A 23556-nucleotide genomic window follows, 5' to 3' on the forward strand; every position below is an offset into this window, starting at 1 on the left:
ACTTAAAAAAAATTAATTTAGTTTTTAAGCAATTCACGTTCGGGTAAAAACAAATAAATCAATCATTAACTATCATTTGAAAAAAACAACTCGTTTTGTGTTATTCAATCACAGAAGAAACTCCTCATATACAGACTAATTACTATTCAGTTTAAGTTTATTTTTACTCTGTAGGCCTACTATTATTTGAAAAAAAACGACTTGTTTGATTTAATCTATGAAGAAACTTCTCAAAAAGAAGCAAGACTTCATATTTGCATTTATTGGCTAAAATCACCTTAAAGTATACCCAGTACCGTCAATTTACGAAAATACCGAGATTTGCTTAGGCCCGTGGTTCCCAAAGTGGGGTGCATTCCCGCTGGTAAGGAATGGCAATATTTTGGTGGGTTAATTTAGAAAAAAAAAATCAATTTTATGGGAATGACGTCACATTCATATGCACTTAAAGAGCAAAAAAGACACAATATTGGACGTCACACATTGTATATAAGGTGTTCCAAAATCTAGTCAAAATTAAAATAAACCTGCATAATTCAAGCATCAACATAAACAGATCAGTTTTTTTTTAGGACATATTTACCTTTATAGAACGATAAAGTACCTTTATAGTACTTTTATAGTAATAAATAGTACCTTTAGGGTACCAATTGGCTTATTTTTTAGTTTTTACTGTCATTTTTACTTGATTTGGGAAAATTGGCTCCAGGTTGCCCCCCCCCCCCGATTTTGAATAAGTTGCGCCAGTGGTTAGCAGCTGGTTTTATATTAAATCAGGAGTTAATCAGGGCTGTGCTCTATCCCCCTTTATATGGATAATTTTGATGGACTTTGTCTTAAGAAGCATAGAAAATGCAATGGGAGACCGCAGAATCAAACGGGGAAGAAAAATTATCTCCTGGACTTAGACTAAGCTGATGATCTAAGCATCCTAGATGAAAGTGTGAACAAAATAAATGAACTTTTAGGGGTTTTGCGAGTACATGGGGCTAGAATAGGTTTGAAAATTAATGTTAAGAATAAGTGAAGATGAAAAGATTGATCAGGTGGGCAGCTTCACTTACTTTGGTAGCATTATTAGTTAAGATGGTGGGAGCTGTGAAGTTGTTGAAATTAGAGTAGCCAAGGCTCATGGTGTGTTTACAGTTAAACAAAGTTTGGAAGAACACGAAGATAAGTCTGCAATCCAAAATTAGAATATTGAAAGCTACCGTGATGACAGTGATCATATATGGCTCTGAAGCATCGGAGCTCCGAAAAGCAGATGAAGATTTGCCTGATGTTTTCCAGAAAAATTTCCTGCGGATTGTATTATGTCAAGGCCCACGAAATTCACATGCCCTGAGTGCAGACTTTGTGCCGCCAGTGAAACAGTGCAGTGCAGTCGGTGTCAACAGTGGTTTCATCCACAATGTGCAGGCATTGCTATTGAGGAGAGAAAACAATGTGGTGAGTGGTTTTACTTAAGCTGCCAGTCCCCCCATTCTTTGAATGAGGACCCTGAGCCACCTTTAATACCACTTTCTCTACCCCCTGGCTCTAAACCACGCTCTACGCCCAAGTCTGCCACAAAACCTAGAACCCCAAAATCAGTTTAAAAAAATCAAGCTTCCCAAGTTCCCTCTTGTGTTGACTGTGTTAAACATATCAAACAGCTGGCTGATCTCCGAGCTAAATACAATTCCCAGTTAGAGAAGAATTCAGAGCACGAAGTAGCCATAGAAGATTTGAAAAAACAATTTGATATTTTTCTCAATGACCAAAAAATTGGTAAGGATACACCCCATGAACGCGATCTGTGATTTGAAAAAAGGAGTAAATAGATCATCTCCCATAATTACAAACGTCTCCTTATTGAAGATGAACTCTGCAGTCCAGAAAACAATCAAGTAACCCTCAAATCGAAAATCACCAAATTACAAGACGATTTAAAAAACAATGAAGCATTTATTGCTACACTCGGGAATCAATTATCAGAGTTCAGCAAATCCAGCATTAATTGCAGAGTATCCCATGAGAGCATACAAATACCTACGTGTAGTATGACTACTGATGACGCCCTTGAAATCGTGAATAGTCCAGTGACTTCCGGTTTTTCACATAAATTATCAGGTGATTACGAACTAAACAAAAAGGTTACGGAAAAGTCATTACCCGACGATGACATTTTTATTATCTTTGAAAAAATTACGAAAGTGAAGGATAAAAGTGAAATAAACATAAAAATAAGCAGAAAGGAAAATGTGATCTGCAAGCATTTTGATAGTGGTTTCTGCAAGTTTTGCAAACGATGCAAGTTTCTACATATTTGTTGTCAGTTTATTTCAGGATTTTGTGTGTCTTATAAGTGTATTTTTGACCATGTTGATCTTTGTTCTGTTTTGTCTTGTATTGATAAGTGGTGTACTTTTGCTCATGCATCTTCAGGATTGGAGCGCAGGTTTAAAACCCAACGGTTTTTAGAGCGACGCCAAAAGTATTCACGACCCCCCCTCCCCTTGTTCTTGTTCCATTCGACTTTCAGTCTTATCCCCCTGCATACCCGATACAGAGCAGTATACCACAGGAATCCATCCCTCCAAACAATCCTCCGCCCCAAGTACTTACGCGTGCCGAAACAGTCCAACCCCCACAATCACTTCACTCAATTCGGACCATCCCCCCCCCTTCACTCATATTTCTCCCAAAAATCAACTTCCTTTCGACTCCTTTCTTCTCCGTGCGTCCAAGAAGTTACCGGCTGGTTCTCGACTCCCCCCGTTATTTGCCGAAACAAACCCAACCCCTCCCCTCTCAGACCCCCTTCACCGAACTTCCCTCCCTCAGCATCAGTTTGCCCCCTGACCTTCCCATTTAAAGAACACTCCCAACTTGACTTATTCCCAGATCACCAGGAAACCTTTCTCCCTTCCCTTGCACTTTACCCCCCTGGCTACCCTACCAGTATGACTCTGGTTTAAGAGTAACCAGGCAGAATGATCCTCTTTTAACACCTCCATGCAGAGTTTCTAAGACTTCAAATAGTTACCGCTGTTTAGAGTCTCAGCTAGTACCTGCTCAATTAAATGCAATTGTATTTGAAAAATATGGATTTGATCCCCCTGTTCCTTGTTCTCAATATCCAAGTTTAGCCTCCATCAAGAATTCCACTAAAACCTCTGACCGCCTCTTTGACATAAAAAATGGAAACTGTAAAACCGGTAACATAAAAAGTCACTTTAGATTCCCCACACTTTTGTTGAGCAACGCTGAAAGCCTCAACTTAGAAAAACGCAATGAATTAGACACCCTTTCTAAAATATATAGATTAGATTTAATTGCTATTACTGAAGTTCAAGCTCAAAATTTGCACATGTTAAAGATTAACAATTTTTCTCAATTTATTAAACTCAGACCAGAAAACCACCCACTGGGTAAGAAAGGTGCCGGAATTCTGTTCTTTATCCGTAATGATTTATACCCAAGTGAAATCCCAATTCCGTGTCTTAATCCCTTTGATGAAGTTATGTGGGTGTGTGTTCGACCTAAAGTCTTGCCGCGTCCTTTTAATTTAATTGTCCTTTGTTGTTTTTATTACTCTCCTAATCAGAGATCCGCTGACAAAATAAATTTTATCGAAAAATTACATGCAAGTACTGATTTTGTGCAACCTGAATACTCACATAAATAAATTTTCCTGTTGGGTGACGCATGTAACAGAAAACTTGACTCTGGGTGTACTACTCTTAACTTAAAATATATATTCTATATCACTACCATAAAAGAAAATGCCCCTTTCCATAGCTTTAGCGTTAAGTTTTCGAAGTGTTACAAATCCGTCTCCACTCTGCCCCCTCTGGGGGGTAGTTACCCCTTTAGCTCTTTCCTATCTCTGCTGGCTAAAGTTAAACAGTCGTTTTATATAAATGAAACCGCTTATAGACCTCTCACTGACTCAAGACTATTCAATTTTGGCTCCTGGATTACTACTGAAAATTGGTCCACTGTGTATCAAACAAATGACGTTGACTACATGGCTTTGTCCCTCCAAAATCTATTGAGGAGTAATTATGAATTCCACTTCCCTGAGAAAAATTTTAAAATGTGTTATACAGATAAGCCTTATTTTACTGATTCTTTTAAAAAAACTTATAAGAAAGAAAATCGATTTTTTCCAAGAAGGTCGTATTACTGAGGCTAATAGTCTAAGGAAGTTCCTAAAGAAAAAATGAAGAAAAGTATCTTCTAATTATTATAATAATAAAGTCAAAGATCTATATTCTAACAAACCCAAGCAATGGTACAGAAAAATTAAAGAAATATGCGGAAAAAGTCCTTCCGAAATTGATTTTCATCTCCCTGAACACCCTAATAAGACAGCCAACGATCTGAACTTGTACCTTGCTTCCATCGTACAAAGTCCCCCCCCCTTTCACTGGCTCAATTCCAACTAGTCCTCCTAAGAATTCCTTCCCCTTTATTTCGAACCCAGAGGTTATAAATAAAATTCTGAAACTTATAGAAATATTCACGTCACTCTTGGAGATCCCAGATTACGTCATTTACGATTTTTCAAATGAAATTTACGAGCCTGTGTCGAGTTCTTTCAACCAACTAAAACATTTTGGCGAGTTCACAATCGCTGGAAACAAGGTTTTATAACACCTGTCCCTACAAAATGCGCCAGTCTGACTTTCGCCAACATTCGCCCCATGACGCTAACTTCTGTTTTTTTCAAACTTTATGAAGGTTTCCTTTGTGACTAGCTTAGGGATAAAATTTGTCCACGTATTGACCCCTGGCTGTTTGGTAACTTAAAGAAAACTTCCAACATCCATTACCTTGTGCACTTAATACATACCATTATGAGTAGCCTTGAAAAACCAAATGTCTGGCTTAACGTTGTCTTAGTTGATTTACAAAAAGCTTTTGACATGGTTGACCCCACCACCCTAATTCGTTCACTACTGGTTAACTTTAAACTTGATCCTCTGTTAGTAAATATTGTTATATCGTTTCCTTCAAATAGATCCCAAGTTGTTAAATACAATTATATTTTCTCTAAACCCCTCCGTATATATTGTGGAATTCCTCAAGGAACCTTATTGGGACCACTTTTATTTCTAGTCATGATTAACAATATTGGTAAGGACTTCCCCCAAAAGTGGAAATACATGGATGACTTGTCGATCCTGGAAGTATGTCATAGGAATATTAAAAATGACCCCCTTGAAATTTTATCCCACATTCCGGATGAAGCTAAGAACCTAAATATGAAAGTAAATTCCACTAAGTCAAATATAATGACGATAAATTTCTTGAAATCTATTCCCGCCTTCCTTGACCCTATCCCCCAAGATATTTCTGTGTCTTCCTTTAAATTATTTGGGGTTACAATTTCCTCTAATTTAAAGTGGGATATCCACGTGAAAGATATTGTCCGTAGAATTAATGCGTCCATGTCTCTCCTTAAGCTCTTGAATAAATTTAACATCCCCCCATCCCATTCTTTAAGGATTTATACCTCCTTTGTCCGCCCGCATCTTGAATATGCTTGTCCAGTTTGGCATCCTGGCATCTCCCGTGATGAATCAGATAAAATTGAATCTATTCAAAAAAGAGCCCTAAGAATAATTTTTAAAGAAACTTTGGTACCATATTCACTCCTTCTAAAAAAGGCCAAGCTGGAAACTCTTGAGCAGAGGAGAGGAACGCTGTGCCTCCGTTTTGCAAAAAATGTAATAATAAACCCTCGCACGGAAAACATTTTCCCCAAAAGACACTCCCCATCCAGACACCGCCTGCCACGTACTGTTTCTGAATCCATCCCTATCATGTCCCCCATCCGTTGTTTAACCTCCAAATATGAAAAAACCTTTGTCCCCTTCATTACTGATCAAATAAACCACTATTCTTTTTGTACTGGTGATACCCATGCTGGTGTCCGTTTGGCTCTTCCGTTCCCTCCCCTTTTTATATACTCTCTTTTAAACCTTTTTAACACTTTTTTTATCTCAATTTTTTTTTGTTTTTTTTTTAATTTGTGCCTTTTTAACTTTCTTACATTTGACACTTTTTGTTTTTTAGACTAATGAATGGCTTTGTCTTTCTGATATTGTTGTTTTTGGCATTGTTTTTTTAGTTGTTGTGCTATTTCTATGTCTTTTTACTTCTATGTCTTTTATTATATGACCCCGAAATGCGAATTCGGCCCTTCGGGGCTTGTGATAGTCATTTTTTGAAATAAATATCTTATCTCAGTAGGCTGTAAGAAAAGAGTAGTTCAATCCTGCTTTCTAGGGCTATAATGAGAGAAAGGTTGAGATGGCTAAGGCAGGTTCTGCAGATTAAGGATGACAGATTGTCCTTTTCGGCCAATCGTCTAGGCCTAAACGGAAAGCAGGTCGCCCATGGTGGGGGTGGAAAGATGTAATAAAAAAAGATGTTTAGGAAATGGGAACTTCCTGGGAAAGTAGAAAGGGGAAGGCTTTGAATAGATTGGGATGAAGAGGGAGCGTGTGTAGCTACAACTTGGTGCTGTGTTGAGTTATTAGCAGTAGTAGTAGTAGATGACGAGTTTGGCCCTCTTTGGGGATAAATCACAGTTTGATGCCTAAAAATGGGAGAAAAGGCCTCTTTCACATTGCAACATCTTTTTAATCATTGAAAAAAGGCACTAAAAATATAATTTTTGTTTAAATGAGCCCTCTCCTGATTTTGAAGCACCACTAGTCTGATACAGTCGTTTCGGTGAAAACAAGAAAAAAAAAGTGTCCAGTATCGTTCTTCTGAGAAAAAATATATAACTCACATTTTTTTATTTTCACTACTGGATTTTCTTGCCATTGGGATTTTTCGTTAGTCAAACTTGTTCATTATTCCAACAAGCCGGAATCCGTTTCAAAATTGTCCATAATGACAAGTCTACTGGTCAAATATAATTTGTTATGTGATAGCAGGATGGTATTTGACGCTGTTTGCCAAAGTATTTTCCATTTCAAATACAAGAAAAAAGTACTTAAATACGTCAGGATAATACGTCTTGACAGGAAATATTTCAAAAGTAAGCATCCATCTTACTCTTGCACTAGCAGGTAATTTTGGCTATCATAATAACTCTAGGTACTGGGTCTACAAGGATTATGATACATCGAACATTTCTTAGTAACAATCTGTAAGTAGGGAACTCTAAAAAGGTAATTTTAATAGCAATTAATCCATCAACAGAATTGAATTTCTAATGCTGATTCGAAATATATAAAATTCATTAAGTTTAAAGATGCCTGTCAAAAGCGTGAAGCTTGAGCAAGCTTGACTGATTTTCAAAAGAGGAAGAAATATCCATATAGAATCAAGTAATCCTCGGGAAAATAACACCATCAGATACAGCATATCAGAGAGCCCTGCTTTAAAAGTTTCAAGCTTCCATCTAAAAAAATGTGAATTATATTTTTTTCTAATAAGAATGATCATGGACACTTTTTTCTTTTTTTTTCTCTTTTTTTCCCCGAAACGACTGTATCAGACTAGTGGTGCTTCAAAATCAGGAGAGGGCTCATTTAAACAAAAATTATATTTTTTAGTGCCTATTTTCATTGATTAAAAAGATTTTGCAATGTGAAAGAGGCCTTTTCTCCCATTTTTAGGCACCAAACTGTGAGTTATCCCCAAATAGGGCCAAACTCGTCATCTACTACTACTACTGCTAATAACTCAACACAGCACCAAGCTGTGGCTACACACGCTCCCTCTTCATCCCAATCTATTCAAAGCCTTCCCCTTTCTACTCTCCCAGGAAGTTCCCATTTCCTATACATCTTTTTTTATTACATGTTTCCACCCCCACCGTGGGCGACCTGCTTTCCGTTTAGCCCTAGCCGATTGACCGAAAAGGACAATCTGTCATCCTTAATCCGCAGAACGTGCCTTAGCCATCTCAACCTTTCTCTCATTATAGCCCTAGAAAGCGGGATTGAACTACTCTTTTCTTACAGCCTACTGTTTGAAACACGGTCAGCCAGCCGGGTCCCCAAAACAATCCGCAGGAAATTTCTCTGGAAAACATTAGGCAAATCTTCATCTGCTTTTCGGAGCCCCAATGCTTCAGAGCCATATTTGATCACTGTCATCACGGTAGCTTTCAATATTCTAATTTTGGATTGCAGACTTATCTTCGTGTTCTTCCAAACTTTGTTTAACTGTAAACACACCATGAGCCTTGGCTACTCTAATTTCAACAACTTCACAGCTCCCACCATCTTAACTAATAATGCTACCAAAGTAAGTGAAGCTGCCCACCTGATCAATCTTTTCATCTTCACTTATTCTTAACATTAATTTTCAAACCTATTCTAGCCCCATGTAGTCGCAAAACCCCTTAAAATTCATTTATTTTGTTCACACTTTCATCTAGGATGCTTAGATCATCAGCATAGTCTAAGTCCAGGAGATAATTTTTCTTCCCCGTTTGATTCTGCGGTCTCCCATTGCCTTTTCTATGTTTCTTAAGACAAAGTCCATCAAAATTATCCATATAAAGGGGGATAGAGCACAGCCCTGATTAACGCCTGATTTAATATAAAACCAGCTACTAACCACTGGCGTAACTTCGTCAAATTCGTGGGGGGGGGCAACCTGGAGCAAATTTTCCAAAATGAAGTGACAATGACAGTAAAAACTAAAAAATAAGCCAATTGGTACCATAAAGATACTATTTAGTACTATAAAGGTACTTTATAGTTCTATAAGGTAAATATGTGCTAAAAATCTGATCTGTTTCTGTTGATGCTTGAATTATGCAGGTTTATTTTAATTTTGACTAGATTTTGGAACACCTTATATACAATGTGTGACGTCCAATATTGTATCTTTTTTGCTCTTTAAATGCATATGAATGTGACGTCATTCCCATAAAATTGATTTTTTTTTTCAAAATTAACCCACCAAAATATTGACATTCCTTACCAGCGGGAATGCACCCCACTTTGGGAACCACGGGCCTAAGCAAATCTCGGTATTTTCGTAAATTGACGGTACTGGGTATACTTTAAGGTGATTTTAGCCAATAAATGCAAATATGAAGTCTTGCTTCTTCTTTGAGAAGTTTCTTCATAGATTAAATCACACTAGTCTTTTTTTTTTTCAAATAATAGTAGGCCTACAGAGTAAAAGTAAGCTTAAACTGAATAGTAATTAGTCTGTTTATGAAGAGTTTCTTCTGTGATTGAATAACACAAAACGAGTTGTTTTTTTCAAATGATATTTAATGATAGATTTATTTGTTTTTACCCGAGCGTGAATTGCTTAAAAAATAACTTAATTTTTTTTAAGTTCAATAAGTTAAATATTTGTTGTTTTTTTTGGCTCTTCATCACTTCTACAAATTATGCAAAAATTCATTAATTTGGTAAACATCGTTTTATCTACCCTTGGTTTACATGTATGCACAAGTTGTCTCCTAAAAAAAACAAAAAAACAAAACAAAAAATAAACAAACAAAAAGGATAACTAGCACAGATTAGTTTACTTGGTATTTCATTTTGATTTTGTTTTTCTTAATTTTATTTCAGTCCGTTGGGGATTTTTTGTGGTTCCATAGTCATTGACGGGCAAATAATTGTTGCTTTTTCCGTTGCCATACTTCTTAAAACGATTTAAAATGAACAAATTATTATATAAAATAAAATTTAAAATGTTTTATTTAAAAACATTTATATTTTAAAATTTTTATTTCAGTATTTAAAATAAAATGCTTCTGAAAACAATTTTTTTTTTACAAATGTACGTAAGGTTCTGCTTAAAGTAACCTCGACGTCGTCATGTTGTTCAAGGAAAGTACTAATAAAAAAAAATTGTAATAAAAAGATACAAAATTAATAATCTTATATTTTATAATTTTATGTTTGATAATTATGAATTTAATGAATTTATATTTGTAATAATTGTAATAATAAATATTTGATAAATAGTGGACTGTATATTTCTTCGTTTTTTTATGGAGATTAAAGTGTTCAAAACTACATTCTTTTCAAGCATCAGAAAGTGAAATATATAGAGTTTCTATGTTTTTTAATAATTGAATTAAAATTGAACGAACACAAATTCGTAAAATCTATAAGGGTTATTTTATCTTCGTATCCTTCGTTGTTTTTACGGAGGCGTCAATTATTTTACTGCATTTGTTTGTGTCATTTGACATTTTAAACCTTTGTACACAAAATTTTCTTCGGCTTCTTCGCTAAAAATACTGTCTTCATCAACTGGTGATTGATTACTGTAGAATGTAGAAAACTATATTGTTTTCAAACATTAGAAAGTGAAATATATAGAGTTGTTTAGGTTCTTTATTAATTGAACTAGAATTACATTAGCACAAATTAGTAAATTCTGTTAGTATTATTATATTTTAGTAGCCTTCGTTTCTAGAAGGATGTCAAGGTTTTTACTGTATTTGCTTATGTCATCGGACGTTTGTGACCTTTGTGCACAAATTTGTCATCAGCTTTTTTGCCAAAAGTATCGTCTACATCAACTGGTGATTGATTGTCTCTTTTTTGCTGAAGATGAAAGTGTTCCAAATCACGTCTTTTTTAGAAGTTAAAGAACTAAGTAATGTGTCTTTGCTTTTGAACGAAAGAACAAGTAAATTGGGCGTCAGACTTATGTAGCACGTTTTCTTTATACGTCAATTCATCTTCTTATTCTTCCTTTATGCTCACGTGGCCAAGGTAGCAAAATGTTGGAAGAGCTTGGTCTTGCGGTCTACAAAAGAAAAGAAGGAAGAGGAGTTTCGTCGTCTTGACAACGAGCTAAGCAAACTAAGAGATAGCTACAATAACTATAGGAATGAAGATACAGTCAGTCAGAGGTTTAGACGAGGAGAAGACCTCCCTGACATATCTGAATTTGAACAGCTGGATAAATAATATGATGAAAACTCGGACTGTGAGGGGAATTGAGTTTTTGTGATAATTTACATGATTTTTTACAAAACTTTTAATTAATATTTTCCTATAAATCGAAGTTTGCTATATTATTATACTCTGTTGTGCAGAAAAGTTTAATTAAACTGCTAATTGTAAGTTTTTTTCTAAATGTATTCGCTAAAAGCAGTCTTTTAGACAGGTTTGCCTCTGGTCTGAGTGACAAAATCGCTAGATCAGTCGTCCAAAAATCTATAGACTAGTGCCAAAAGTTACTAAGAATCGGAGTTGAGGAGTCGATATCGATCCACTGCTAGAAGAATCGAGCTCATCCGACGTATAGGTCTTGGATTTGGAGTGCAACCTAATGAACATAGAATAGTATAGAATTTATTGACACAAAAGCCCAAAGGGCCGTGGTCACAAAAAAATAAAGACACTTTCATACAAACTTAAATTGGTACAAAGTATAATCTAGGCTAGTGAACTATCACCCTCATCCCTAATCTTCAAAAAAAAATTATCTGTGTTCTATACCCATCGTCAGTAACCTTCCGAGTCTTTTTACACCTCCCATATCTTTCCTTGCTCATAAATTTATTATCTCATCCCTCTTCCAAAGCTCAACCCCAAACAATTCTTTTCTTAAATCTATTACTTCACTATACGTCCCCACAAACTAAACCAAATCGTCCTCTGTCCCGCACATCGGACAGAAATCAAGACCAGAAGCATGCCTAACCCCTTCCAGATACTTCCTTCTCTCGCCTACTTGTAACCCATCTGACCTAACACAAATAATAAACTTTAGCTGCCTCTTTTGAAGCCCCGCCTTAAAATACTATTTTTCTCCCCACTGCTCCTTAGCCTTTGCATATAACTCCAGTGACCGGGTCTCATTCACTCGCGCATGCCACACCTCGGCTGCCGTCAATCGAAAGGCGATATCTGACATTAACTCGATTTTACAGGAGAACGAAAAAACAAAAAAAAGTTTGAAGCCTTAGAAAACATGATAGGAGGTGCCTGTTTTGCAAAAAAAAATACATCAAATCTAGGTTTCAGAGGAAGACAAATTTGTTTGTTAAGGAAAAACTAGACAATTCTTTTTTGTTCTCGAGATGAGTGCAGATATCGCCTTTTAACCTACTTTTGCATCAACAAAAGGCGGTATCTGCAAGAGCGCCTCATGAGTCACTTTTAAAGAATTAGGACAAAATTTAAACTTTATTTTAAAGAGCGGGGTGTTGTGGAGGGGGCAGCCCCCCCCTTATACGTAATAACTTCTGTTCGCAAGTTTTAATATTGGTACTTACTATCAGTTTAAAAAAAACATTGTTTTTACTTAATTTCTGATCGTTTTTTAAATAACGCCAGGAAATCTGGCCCCTCCTCCTCGAAAACGTCCCTCTCCCCAAGGAAATACCCTCTGGGCAATTCAATCTTGGTTAAAATCTACCCCAGACAATTACCCTTAACACCTTTACGATAAAAATTGAGTCAGTAAAAACAAAGCACGACATCTAAAGAAATTTTGTAAAAGAATTTTGGAAAATTTCCCCAGTATAGTTTCCCCTGAAAAGTTAACCTCCTGGAAATTCCCTCTCCATAGAAAATTCTTCCCGTGCAAAGTCTTCCCCCGCAAAAATTCGTCCTCCCCTCCCCACCCGTAAAATATAGGCATACTTCCCTATAACAAATACTATGCGTAAACAATATGCAAATTTTATAACTTAAAGACCTTTTTCCAGGGGCTGTGGGGGGCCATGTTATCTCCAAAGACAGATTTATTTGGCCTTTCAACTATGCTGAACAAAATAGCAATCTCAGAACTTTGATCGGGCGATTTTGGGAAAAAAGTGGCGTGGGAGGGGGCCTAGTTGCCTTCCAATCTTTTGGTCACTTAAAAAGGTAACTATAACTTTTAATTTCGTTGGAGTGACCCCTCTTCCGATGCTCTAGGCCCACTGGGTTGATACGATCACCATGAATACGCATCCGGGATCTTTCTTCTGGTAAAAAGTTCAAAATTCCACATTTTCGGAGATAGGAGCTTAAACCTTGAAAGTAGGGTTCTTGGATACGCTGAATCTGATGGTGCGACTGGCTTCATTAAGAGCTGGACTTCATTAAGATTCTATGAATTTTAAGGGGATGTTACCCCCTTTTCTTGAAAAGCAGGCAAATTTTCTCAGGATTGTAACCTTTAATGAGTAGGAGTAAACTTAATAAAACTTATATATTTAAAATCAGCATACAAATCCAATTATTTTGATATATCTATTGGTATCAAAATTCCGGTTTTTAGAGTATCGGTTACTATTTATCCGGGTCGCTCCTTTCTTAATATTAGTTGCCACTAACTGTTTGACATAATTTTAACACCAAGACCGCATTTTAAGTAGGCTATGAATTTCTAGTTTTGAGTCATTTAGTTTCAGAGGTTACATATTCTATTCTTTTCGTTACTTATAACGTTGTATTTTATTTTAGTTCGGAAAGAGCAATTTGTTCTTGGCTTTAGATTTGATTGAATTTGATCCGGAAGTAAGCTCAGCAGTTGAACATGTTTTCGGTAATACTTTAATTGCCACAACAGGAAAAATTGCCGAAGAGGCTTGTTACGATAATCGTCTACGGAAGCGGTGTATCTCTTTAGAAGGAGACGATTTTAGCCCCAGCGGCACTCTCACCGGTGGTAAGTATTTTCTCCATTTCTTATTTTCTATCTTTTATCTAGGTATTCTATCTCTCTTCCTCCTCTGTAAAAAAAAGTAGTTATATTTAATATGATTAAAATAATTAAGATTTGAATTAAAATGTCTTGTGTGATATTAGGAGTAGAAATGTTTAAGCTGGAAAGACTAGATTCTATTCCTTTTTCTTTACTATCAATGTTTTAAATGAGAGTTGGTAATTTAATTAGATTGAATTGTTTATGATTGAAAACACCTGTAAAACCAATTTATCTGATATAAATCCATGAAATAAATTTCTTAAGTCGGTCCATATATTGTAATTTTTCTCGATTTTAAATTTTATTTCGCCTCTTTTTCATAAGACGCATGCAAATAATAGAATTATATTTTTTGTAATTTCTTATTGTCTCATGTCTCCTTAGATTGTTTATCATTAATAAAGTGGAACTTATAGCAAAATTTGACTGACTGGTTTATTAAAAAAAAAAAAAACAATTATAACAGAATTTTTTTTTATAAAAAAGCGAAGCAGAAACAGGATAATATAAAAATCAGTATTGATTCAGAGTTCAGAGAGTTAAGAGCAATTCAATCGGATAAAATAAAGGATTAAATCTGGACAGCTTGCGTAACCAATTTTTACCTGTGTGTGGCTTTGTGCCTAAATTGTGAATATCTTTTTCGAAAACAAGAAAAATAACTTATTGCTTTGTTGCAATACTAGATCAATTAAGGACTACATTTGTACATTGACAAGATCCAAAGTGTGAAAATGGCAAACCGAACATTAGAGGCCGAGAAAATGCAAAATGCACAGTTTTTGCGAGAAATAAATTTCAAATTGGATTTGTTACCAGCGCTTTCGGAGAAAGTTAATGCAATTCCTGGACTTCCTGTTAGCATTGCTGCCTTACAAGTACAGATGAATAACATTAGTACACAGCTATCAAGAAATGCTGAGACAAATGAAGAAATTAAAAAAGAGCTGGAAAATGTTAAATCAGACCTAGTAATCATATCTGAACGAGCCAACCAGCTCGAAACAGAGCAGAAAAGAACAAATTTGATTATTTATAATTATACTCCGCAACACCATGGCGAGTATACTGTGAAGCAAGAAATAATGGATTTATTAAACCGTGCTATGCCTTCTCTCAAAATAAGTCGATATGATGTACGTGACATTTTTAGATTGAAATCAGGGCCAGTAGTAGTGAAGCTAAACTCGGTCGAAATCAGAGACTATATCTTAAGAAATAGTTCCTTATTGAGAAAGGGAGGTCTATCGGTGGCCCCAGATTACACAGCTAAACAAAGAGAAGCCCGTAAAGACTTAAAGGAAATTATGAGTCTTGCACAGAACGACGGCCGTGATGCAATGCTACGAGGTGACAAGCTGTTTATCCAAGGCCGACTATTCAGGTACGATGGAAAGGCTGTGATTGAGGTTAAATGTAACTTGGCGCCAGTTAAAAATATTGGTCCAACCCCTAGTGCTAGACTCCCAAATTACCCTGCTGTTATCCCGATGGGACTAGATAGTGATGCCAGTAATAGTGATGCCGAGACAGTGATACCATCAACAGCCTATTCTCAGGCAGTATCGGCAACTAAAAGACCTGCTAGTGCTGTTATAAGCCCTAATGACCTACATCGACCAGGCACTCGTAACGTGGCACCCAGAGGAAACCATTCTCCAAGAAAAGGACTTAACAGAAGACCTCGCAGTAGTTTTTCCCGTAATTTTGTTGATAATAGTCAGCGAGTGCTAACAGATATTAATAGTCGCAGTCGTGAGCATTACCATTTTGCCTTTTCTTCGACAGAGGCCAGGAACGAGGATCTCCAAGAAATGGCTAGTGATATTAATGCACTGACAGAAAGCATAGACGCATAGGAAATAAAGAGCCATATACTGAGTTTAGTGTCATGGAACATATAAGGACTACGTGATAAGCTACCTTATTTATATGATGAATTACTTTCGTCTGATGTGATTTCGTTTATTGAAAAATGGAACGATCATTCTCCTATATCACCTCTCCCAGGATATTTGGTTGAACAGGTTGTGTGTAAACCAGCAAGAAATAACAGAAATTATGTAGGTATTTTGGTCTTAATTAAATCATCAGCTATTGATGGTTTTGAAAGAATTAATAGTAGATTTGAAAATTTACTTTGGCTACGTATTTGTTTTAAATATGGGAAGAGATTAATTTTGGGCGTTGTGTATATCCCTCCACAAAATAGTTCGTATAGTAGAGAAAATACTTGGGAAATTTTAGATGATGATTTGTCACTAATACAAGAAAGTTATAGTGATTTTGAGTGCGTTTTGATGGGGGATTTCAATGCTTATACCGGCGTTGAGGTTGAGGTTCCAGATTTATTAATCCCAGATTTAGGGGATTTGGTCCCAATTTGTTGTAGACTACCGCGAAGTAATAAGGATGAAAAAAGAAAAATAAATGTTTGGGGAAGAAAGCTCCTGGCGCTTTGCGGGGAGCATGGTCTGATCATTGTGAATGGAAGGTTTGGAAATGATAAGGGTCTGGGCGAGTTCACTTGCCTTTCGGGCCCAACTCCGTGTTGTAGATTATGCGCTGATTAATACGAAATTTGTACCTGAATCGATTGGTATTGATGTACTAGATTTAGTTGGATCCGATCATAGAGCTATTAAGCTTGAGCTGAAGACTGGGAAGCTTCAGAATGTTGTTCCTCGAGTTAGAAATTTATCTAATGGGGAGCTTAGATTAGAGGGCTTAGGAAAAAGAATTAGATATGATTTAAATGATAATGATTTTGAAAAATTTAAAAGGGAGCTTATGAAGTTGGATATAACAAATAAGTTGAAAGCGTTAGAAGAAGATGGAAAAGATATACATGGTATAATTATGGAGTTAAATGAAATAATTTGCAGTTGTTCAGCATCGTGTAATCTGAATAAAAATTAAAATAAAAACGAGCGATATTTTGATTTGGAGTGTAAGTTAATGAAAGAAAAGGTCAGATATTTATTGAATCTTTTAAAAGAATGTTATAAACCTGAAGAGCAAAGTTTAAGATTAGCCGAATATAAAGATAAAAAAAGAGATTACAAAAGGTTAATTAAAATGAAAAAAAAGAGTTTGAGATTAAGAAGAAATTGGATATTGCAAATTATTTTAGAAATAAAGATTTTAAGAAGTTTTGGGGTTATATGAGGAATGAAATTGGAAACGAAAAAAGAAAAACACAGGTGGCTCCAGACGCTAACTCATGGCCTGATTACCTAGAAAGCATGGAAGGTGATTGCGGAGAATTACAAGAGGTAACACATACCACAGAGATGGTTGTTTATCCCATGAAGGAACATGATTATGATTTAGTAGGGGAAGTGAGTAATGATGAGGTCAAGTTTGTATTCAAGAATTTAAAAGGAGGTTCGGTTGTGGGTGTCGATGGTGTACCAATAACGTTATTTAAGAATTTTCTTTCAATTTTTATGTCGATAATTGTTTTTCTTTGTAATAAGGTGTTAACTTCAGGACAATGGCCAAATGAGTGGAAGAGATCATTGCTTATGCCGCTTTTTAAGAGACGTAACCCTAAGTTGCACATAAATTATCGTTTAATAGCGCTAGTCCCTGCTTTAAGTAAGATAATGGAGAAAATACTAGATATAAGGCTTTCTAAATGGTTATATAAAAATAATATAATACATGAACAACAAGGAGGTTTCAGAACAGGGTACGGGACGGTAGATACAATATTTATTTTAAGGGCATTAATTGATAAATACGGAAAGGGAAAAACTTGTCTTTATGTGGGATTTCTGGACCTCCTCAAGGCGTTCGACAGTGTTGACAGAGAGCTATTAAAGGATGCCCTGGTTAGAATTTGCCTTCCTCATTTGTTTGTGAGGTTGATAGTGAGTATGTATATTTGTGTGAGTGGAATCGTGTTAGTTGGTAACAGGTTTTCTAGGTTTTTTAATATTAAGCTGGGTGTAAAACAAGGCAGCACTCTTTCTCCTAATTTGTTTAACATTTTTATAAATGATGTTGTTGATTATCTAGAGAATAGATGGGCTCCGAATGTTAGTCTAGGGACCCATAAACTATCACTACTATTATTTGCAGATGATATTGCCTTGGTGGCTAGCACACAGCAAGATCTGCAGACGCTTTTGAGTCTTATAGATGATTATTTGCAGATGAAAAAACTAAGGCTGAATGTTGAAAAGAGTGAAGTTGCTATTTTTAAAAAAAGGAAAACAAGTGGCGAAGATAATTATAAATTTTAATTTAATAATGAGGAACTTAAAGTAAGTAAAGGAATAAAATATTTAGGATTTGTTTTATCGGAAAATGGAAGTTTAAAGAGTCATGTTGATGAAGTAATTAATAGAGGTAAAGTGGCCATGTCTGCAATTTTTAGAAATCCGACGATAATGGGAATTAAAAACCTAAAAATGCACAAAAGAATATTTAATACAAAAATTTTACCAGTATTAGAGTATGGAGCGGAGATTTGGGGTGGAAAAGCGGCACAGAAGTTGGAGTCCCTCCAGCTCCAGTATTATAAAAGACTATTTGGATTACATCAGACAACTCATTCACAGGTTCTGAAAGGTGATATGGGCCTGTTTTTGTTAAAACTACGTAGGTCTATTTTGATGCTTAGATTTTGGTTGAAGATCATTAGGTGCAATGAAGACAGACTAGTAAGTGCTGCTTATTATCAGATGTTGAGCTATGATTCGAAAAGGTCGTGGCCATCCCAAATAAGGTCATTACTAGAAAGTGTGGGAATGGCTTACTTATGAAATGACGGTCTTGGTTCCCGTGATCTAGCAACAAATTTAGTAAGCCAGGTACGATTTATCTTAGAGGGTCAGTAAATTCAGTATTAGCAAAGGCTGTTTTTAAATTCTACAACATTGAATCATTATAATCAGGCTTAAACCTAATTTTGGAGAAGAACTTTATTTTAAATTTAATTTACCGGCTATGATTTTATGTCGATGGATTCAGCTTATGGCGAATTGCCTTCCAATCCAGAGCAGGCAAATGGTGTTCGACAGAGGGATAGTACATCCTGATGGTCGGTATGTGTGTCCTCTTTGTAGGGATGAGGACGAAGATTTGGACCATTTTCTCCGAAAGTGCCCGGTGCTCTCTGATTTAAGGGAAAATTACTTACATGGGATTGTTTTGCTGCTTCCAAATATATTACAAAGTAGTAATCCAACCACAATATTTCGTATTGGTGCGTACATAGAGAAGGGATTAAAAAGAAGGAAATGTTTTTACAATTAATTATTATTAATTATATGGAATTAAAGTTACTTTTTTTTTTGTATTTTACCAGAAGGTATTTTTTGCTATGTATTCATGTTAATGTGTGTTTGTAATTTGCTCTGTTGTAATTTTTCTATTTTCATATTTTTTGTGTGTATATGGATCTTGGGCTTTTTGAAATACACGATTTATCTATCTATCTATCTATCTATAAAAAGGAGACGCATCACTGCTTCCAATACAAAAAAATGATTTTTCTTGCTATTCAAGAAGGGGGGCTGTGATTCTCATAAATGGAGCTCTCGGTTATGGAAATCCTAATGACGCTATTTTTGTGGGAAAATTCCCATAGAGCATAAAAGGTGACTCTTCCTTCATATGATATTTTTTTCAAAACACTTTTTTTTTATATTTGGTTATTATACGGTATTGTTCGGTATTTACTTAGTTAAACCCAAAGGCAGGAACCATGATTAATTTAAAATTGGTCATAAGCGTGAGGTAATGTTTGTATTCAAGGGAAATTTAATTGACGAAAATATGGAGAAAAGGTTTAAACTTTTTAAGTTTTCGTTTTAACATTACACCCACCCCCCTTCCCTTACCACCAAGGCAGTACCCAGGATTTTTTTCGGAGGAGGGTTTACTCTAAGAATTTTTTTTTTTGGGTGGGGGGGGGGGGTGGTCACACACAAAAAAAACTAAAAAACGCACACAAAATCAGTGATATCCATTTTCGTTTCTTTTTTACGAATGAAACAAACATTTCAGGGGGGGAGGTTCAAACTCCCTAACCCTAATTTCAAACCCCCCTAATTTCAGATTCATACTCGACAAGGCATAAAGTTTTATTTTCAACCTTTCCCCTCTTTTTTTATATGGATTTATGGATTTATTCTGTATTATAGAATTCTATCAGTACAAAGCAAAATTAAACTAATTTATGTGTCAATAAACTTAATGCTTCAAGTTCAGTTTTCAGCAAAAAAAGCCCACCAAAGAGTGAATCTCCCTTTGCAATCCCTTAGACCAGTGGTTCCCAACCGCTTTGGGTCATACACTTAGGCATTTCTAAAATCCTGATCCCCCCGTGATATTTAAATTTTATCGTTCGAAATTTTTCGTGCATACATCTAAAGAAAGCTTAAAACGCTATTATCTTTATCCGGGCCATCCCCTGAACATATTTATACTAAAGAAAAATATTGTCTGAATATAACACCTTAAGCAGTTCATAATTTTTAGCCTCCATTTTTGCTCGTTTTTCTCTCTTTATGATAACACCTTATATACAATGTGTGACGTCCAATATTGTATCTTTTCTGCTCTTTAAGTGCATATGAATGTGACGTCATTCCCATAAAATTGTTTTTTTTTTTTTTTTTTTTTTTTTTTTTTTTAAATATTGCCATTCCTTACTGGTATTTTCGTAAATTGACGGTACTGGGTATACTTTAAGGTGATTTTTGCCAATTAATGCAAATATGAAGTCTTGCTTCTTCTTTAAGAAGTTTCTTCATAGATTAAATAACAGAAGTCGTTTTTTTTTTCAAATAATAGTAAGCTTACAGTGTCAAAGTAATCTTAAATTGAATAGTAATTAGTCTGTATATTTCTTCTATGATTGAATAACACAAAACAGTTTTTTTTTCTCAAATGATGGTTAATGATAGATTTATTAGTTTTTCCCCGAACGTGGATTGTTTGAAAACTAACTTAATTTTTTTAAGTTCACAAAGTGTAATATTTGTTGTTTTTGGCTCTTCGTCACTTCTACAAATTAGGCAAAAATTCATTAATTTGGTAAACATCGTTTTATCTACCCTTGGTTTACACGTATGCAAAAGTTGTGTCTCCTAAAAAAACGAAAAACAAAACAAAAATAAACAAACAAAAAGGATAACTAGCACAGATTAGTTTACTTGGTATTTCATTTTGATTCTGTTTTTCTTAATTGTATTTCAGTCCCTTGGGGAATTTTTTATGGTTCCTTATTCAGTGACGGGCAAATATTTGCCCAGCAGGAAATTGAAGATTTAAGGAAGAGCATTGCTGATATTGAGCAAGAATCACATCAAATGAAAGAAAAAGAAAAAGAGCTGAAGAAGAAATAAAATAAGGTCAAGAATACCGAACCATTGAATAGTAAGTAACAGTTTGAACCCACGGGATAATAGTTTTTTTTTCTAACGAAAATCAAAATTTTCTGATAAATAATAATGAATTTAGAATAAAAGTTAAAAAAAAAATTACTTTCACAGCAAATAACGCGCTTGGTGGCGAGATCGAAAGAATTTACATCATGTGCATTCTTAATACAGAAACACTGAGAAAGGAGAAAAAAGTCTTATATTTTAAAGAGGATATGAATGTTTATTCTTAAATTAATTTCTTTTTATTTGTCAAGTAGGTTGCTAAAGAGTATTTCATTAAAACCAAGTGAAAGAGAAATTGACTTCTCACTTGCATGTTTATGGTCTGGGCCAGATAGTTACGCAAGCTCTCTCTCTCTCTCTCTCTCTTACTTTTGGGAGTTTTCAAATTCCTGTAGATAATTTCCCATACTTTTTTGGTGGTCGCAGGATTTACTGCTTTGAAGACTATCTTCTCCATGTGACACGCCACCCTCTCGCCATCCAAAAACAAACGAACGTATGGTCTTGCATCAGCAGCTTATCCTTCAAATGCTGGCTTTGTCAACATCTGATGTTCTGTTCTGTGCTTACCATGGTTGTAATAGGGAGGTGAGATTTGATTTTAAAGGAAACTAAGAAATGGCGCCACGTCCAAGGAAGATAGCTGATATGCAAATTACCTCCTTCTGGGAAGAGGAGGTAGTGAAAAAAAATAAAGATGAGGGACCTGTCCGGCGCCCTTTGAAGAGAATGAGTACAACTTTAATCCTTTATGTTGGACGTGTTAGGGGGGAGGGGGCAAGTCTGGTGCCAGTAGGTACGGTTTAATAGCGTATATTATAAGTTGCTTCGACTGAAAGAATCGCGGTTGTTTATCACTCTCGATTGGAAAGTGCCGCGTCGATAACAACTATTGTATGTAGATTATCTGAATTCACAGTATACTGATGCTGATGTGCTGCAATGTCAGGGTCACATTTTATACAATAGAGTGTAACTTCACTCTTATCATATCTCTTTGTATAGGCAATGATACTATTTTCATTCATTTTGTAGAATTCACAGGTTTCAATTGGGTTATTTGAAGCAAAGTCACAAACAGTGTCCTCAAGTGGCGAATCACATTCCGTCACAGCCAAATAAAAATCAGTGGTCTTATAATCATATTAGCCATTGTCTTCACAACGATGACGTAGAAACCAAATTCTTTTGTTGTTCCAACAATTGAATTACTGACCCGGTTCCTCCTCCCAGAACAATCTAAAGCCACGACGATACCATTCTCTTAGCAATAAACTAAAATCACGCTTAAGATTCTTTCCAATCATACCAGGATATGTATTCTTCCACTGATTACATTTATCATAGTGGCAATTCGAGCATAGGTGCCCTCTGGGATGAGAGTCACCCACCTCTTCAAGACAGGAATTACAACCTTTAATTTCTACAGCATATCCTCTATGCAATTTACACGGGTTGCATAATCTGCACTTTTCATCATACTCATCAATCATTGTACAAGTCTCACATGATGACCAGCTTCCCAGTGTTTACATGAATATCGGACATGTATGTAACATTTTTTTTTTCATTTGTTGACACTCTCAATTCCACAATGAAACTGAGCTAGTATCAACAAATTGAGTGGGATAGAGAGAGAGGAGTAAATCATCCATGAACTCCATCTTTCTCATGAGAAAAAAGTCCTAAACTTCTAAGTTAGTGTTTAAAAGCATATCCACAATATCAGTTTGCTGTGTCGTGATTAATATGTCAATAAAATGTGCATATGCCTTTAGACCACGATGTAAAAGCTTCATGCAATAGTCTGAAGACGGGGACTAAGTTTTCCTTATATCGACAAGTATTTCCTGAGAAAATATCTTTCTTGGAATAAATAACTCTAGAAAATCATCATCTAGAATCAAAAGTTTTTCGATAAACACAAGATTCCCCATGATTCGCTCTTTCTCAAATCTATCCATTTTTTAGAGTCCCAACACTCACACAACCAACTTCAGACTAACCAGAATTTTTTTCTACTCTAAAAAAATACACGCTAGCCGACTATAGAAAGAAAAATATCTTTGATTTAGAAACAGTTTTATTGAACATAAGTACAACAAAAATAATCCCTAATTCAATTTGTTTTCATGCATATATTTCACTACTGCATCTAATGCATACTGAAGTCTATTTATATGTACAATGTTCAGTTTCGCAGCTAAGCATAATTGCTCCTCCATTTTAAATTTGCTCAATGATATTACATATCTAGCATACATATCGTCCCATTCAAGGCTTAGTCTACATCCTCGTGTTATTTCCACAGCCATGTTGGGTACTCACGTATCATTGCTGCTGCCACCTGCTCCGCCATCAACCTCCAATAGTGTAAATGCTCCACTCATTTTCTCTACTAATATCCTCTCAAATAAACTATTCTCTCTGAATTCAATTCTCTTACTGATATGAATTGCAATGAAAATCACTCCTTTTATTCGAATCCAATTACTAATCAAGTCATCGTATATGG

The 23556-nt window shown here is 35.5% G+C and overlaps 2 protein-coding genes across 2 annotated transcripts in view; both read left to right on the forward strand.

Moving 5' to 3' along the window:
• LOC148951168 (uncharacterized) overlaps positions 1 to 23556 on the forward strand; it is a 102300-nt gene that overhangs the window by 15795 nt on the left and 62949 nt on the right. Inside the window, exons 5-6 of the mRNA XM_089091011.1 lie at positions 1291 to 1449; positions 13395 to 13599. Coding sequence (XP_088947137.1) covers positions 1291 to 1449; positions 13395 to 13599 — 364 coding nt within the window. The remainder of the gene's footprint in view (positions 1 to 1290; positions 1450 to 13394; positions 13600 to 23556) is intronic.
• LOC148951169 (uncharacterized) lies at positions 14373 to 15525 on the forward strand. Its single transcript, XM_089090694.1, has one exon. It carries the CDS (start codon positions 14373 to 14375, stop codon positions 15495 to 15497), a length of 1125 nt encoding a protein of 374 aa, XP_088946820.1. The 3' UTR covers positions 15498 to 15525.

This window comes from Artemia sp. Qi Xiang Cuo, chromosome 6 (genome assembly GCF_049724085.1).
Source record: "Artemia sp. Qi Xiang Cuo chromosome 6, ASM4972408v1, whole genome shotgun sequence".
In the NCBI taxonomy this organism is placed as follows: Eukaryota; Metazoa; Arthropoda; class Branchiopoda; order Anostraca; family Artemiidae; genus Artemia; species Artemia sp. Qi Xiang Cuo.

Bases quoted from the DNA above. Each gene is read 5' to 3' on its own strand.
- LOC148951169 (XM_089090694.1), top strand. From the start codon at position 14,373: ATGGCAAACCGAACATTAGAGGCCGAGAAAATGCAAAATGCACAGTTT.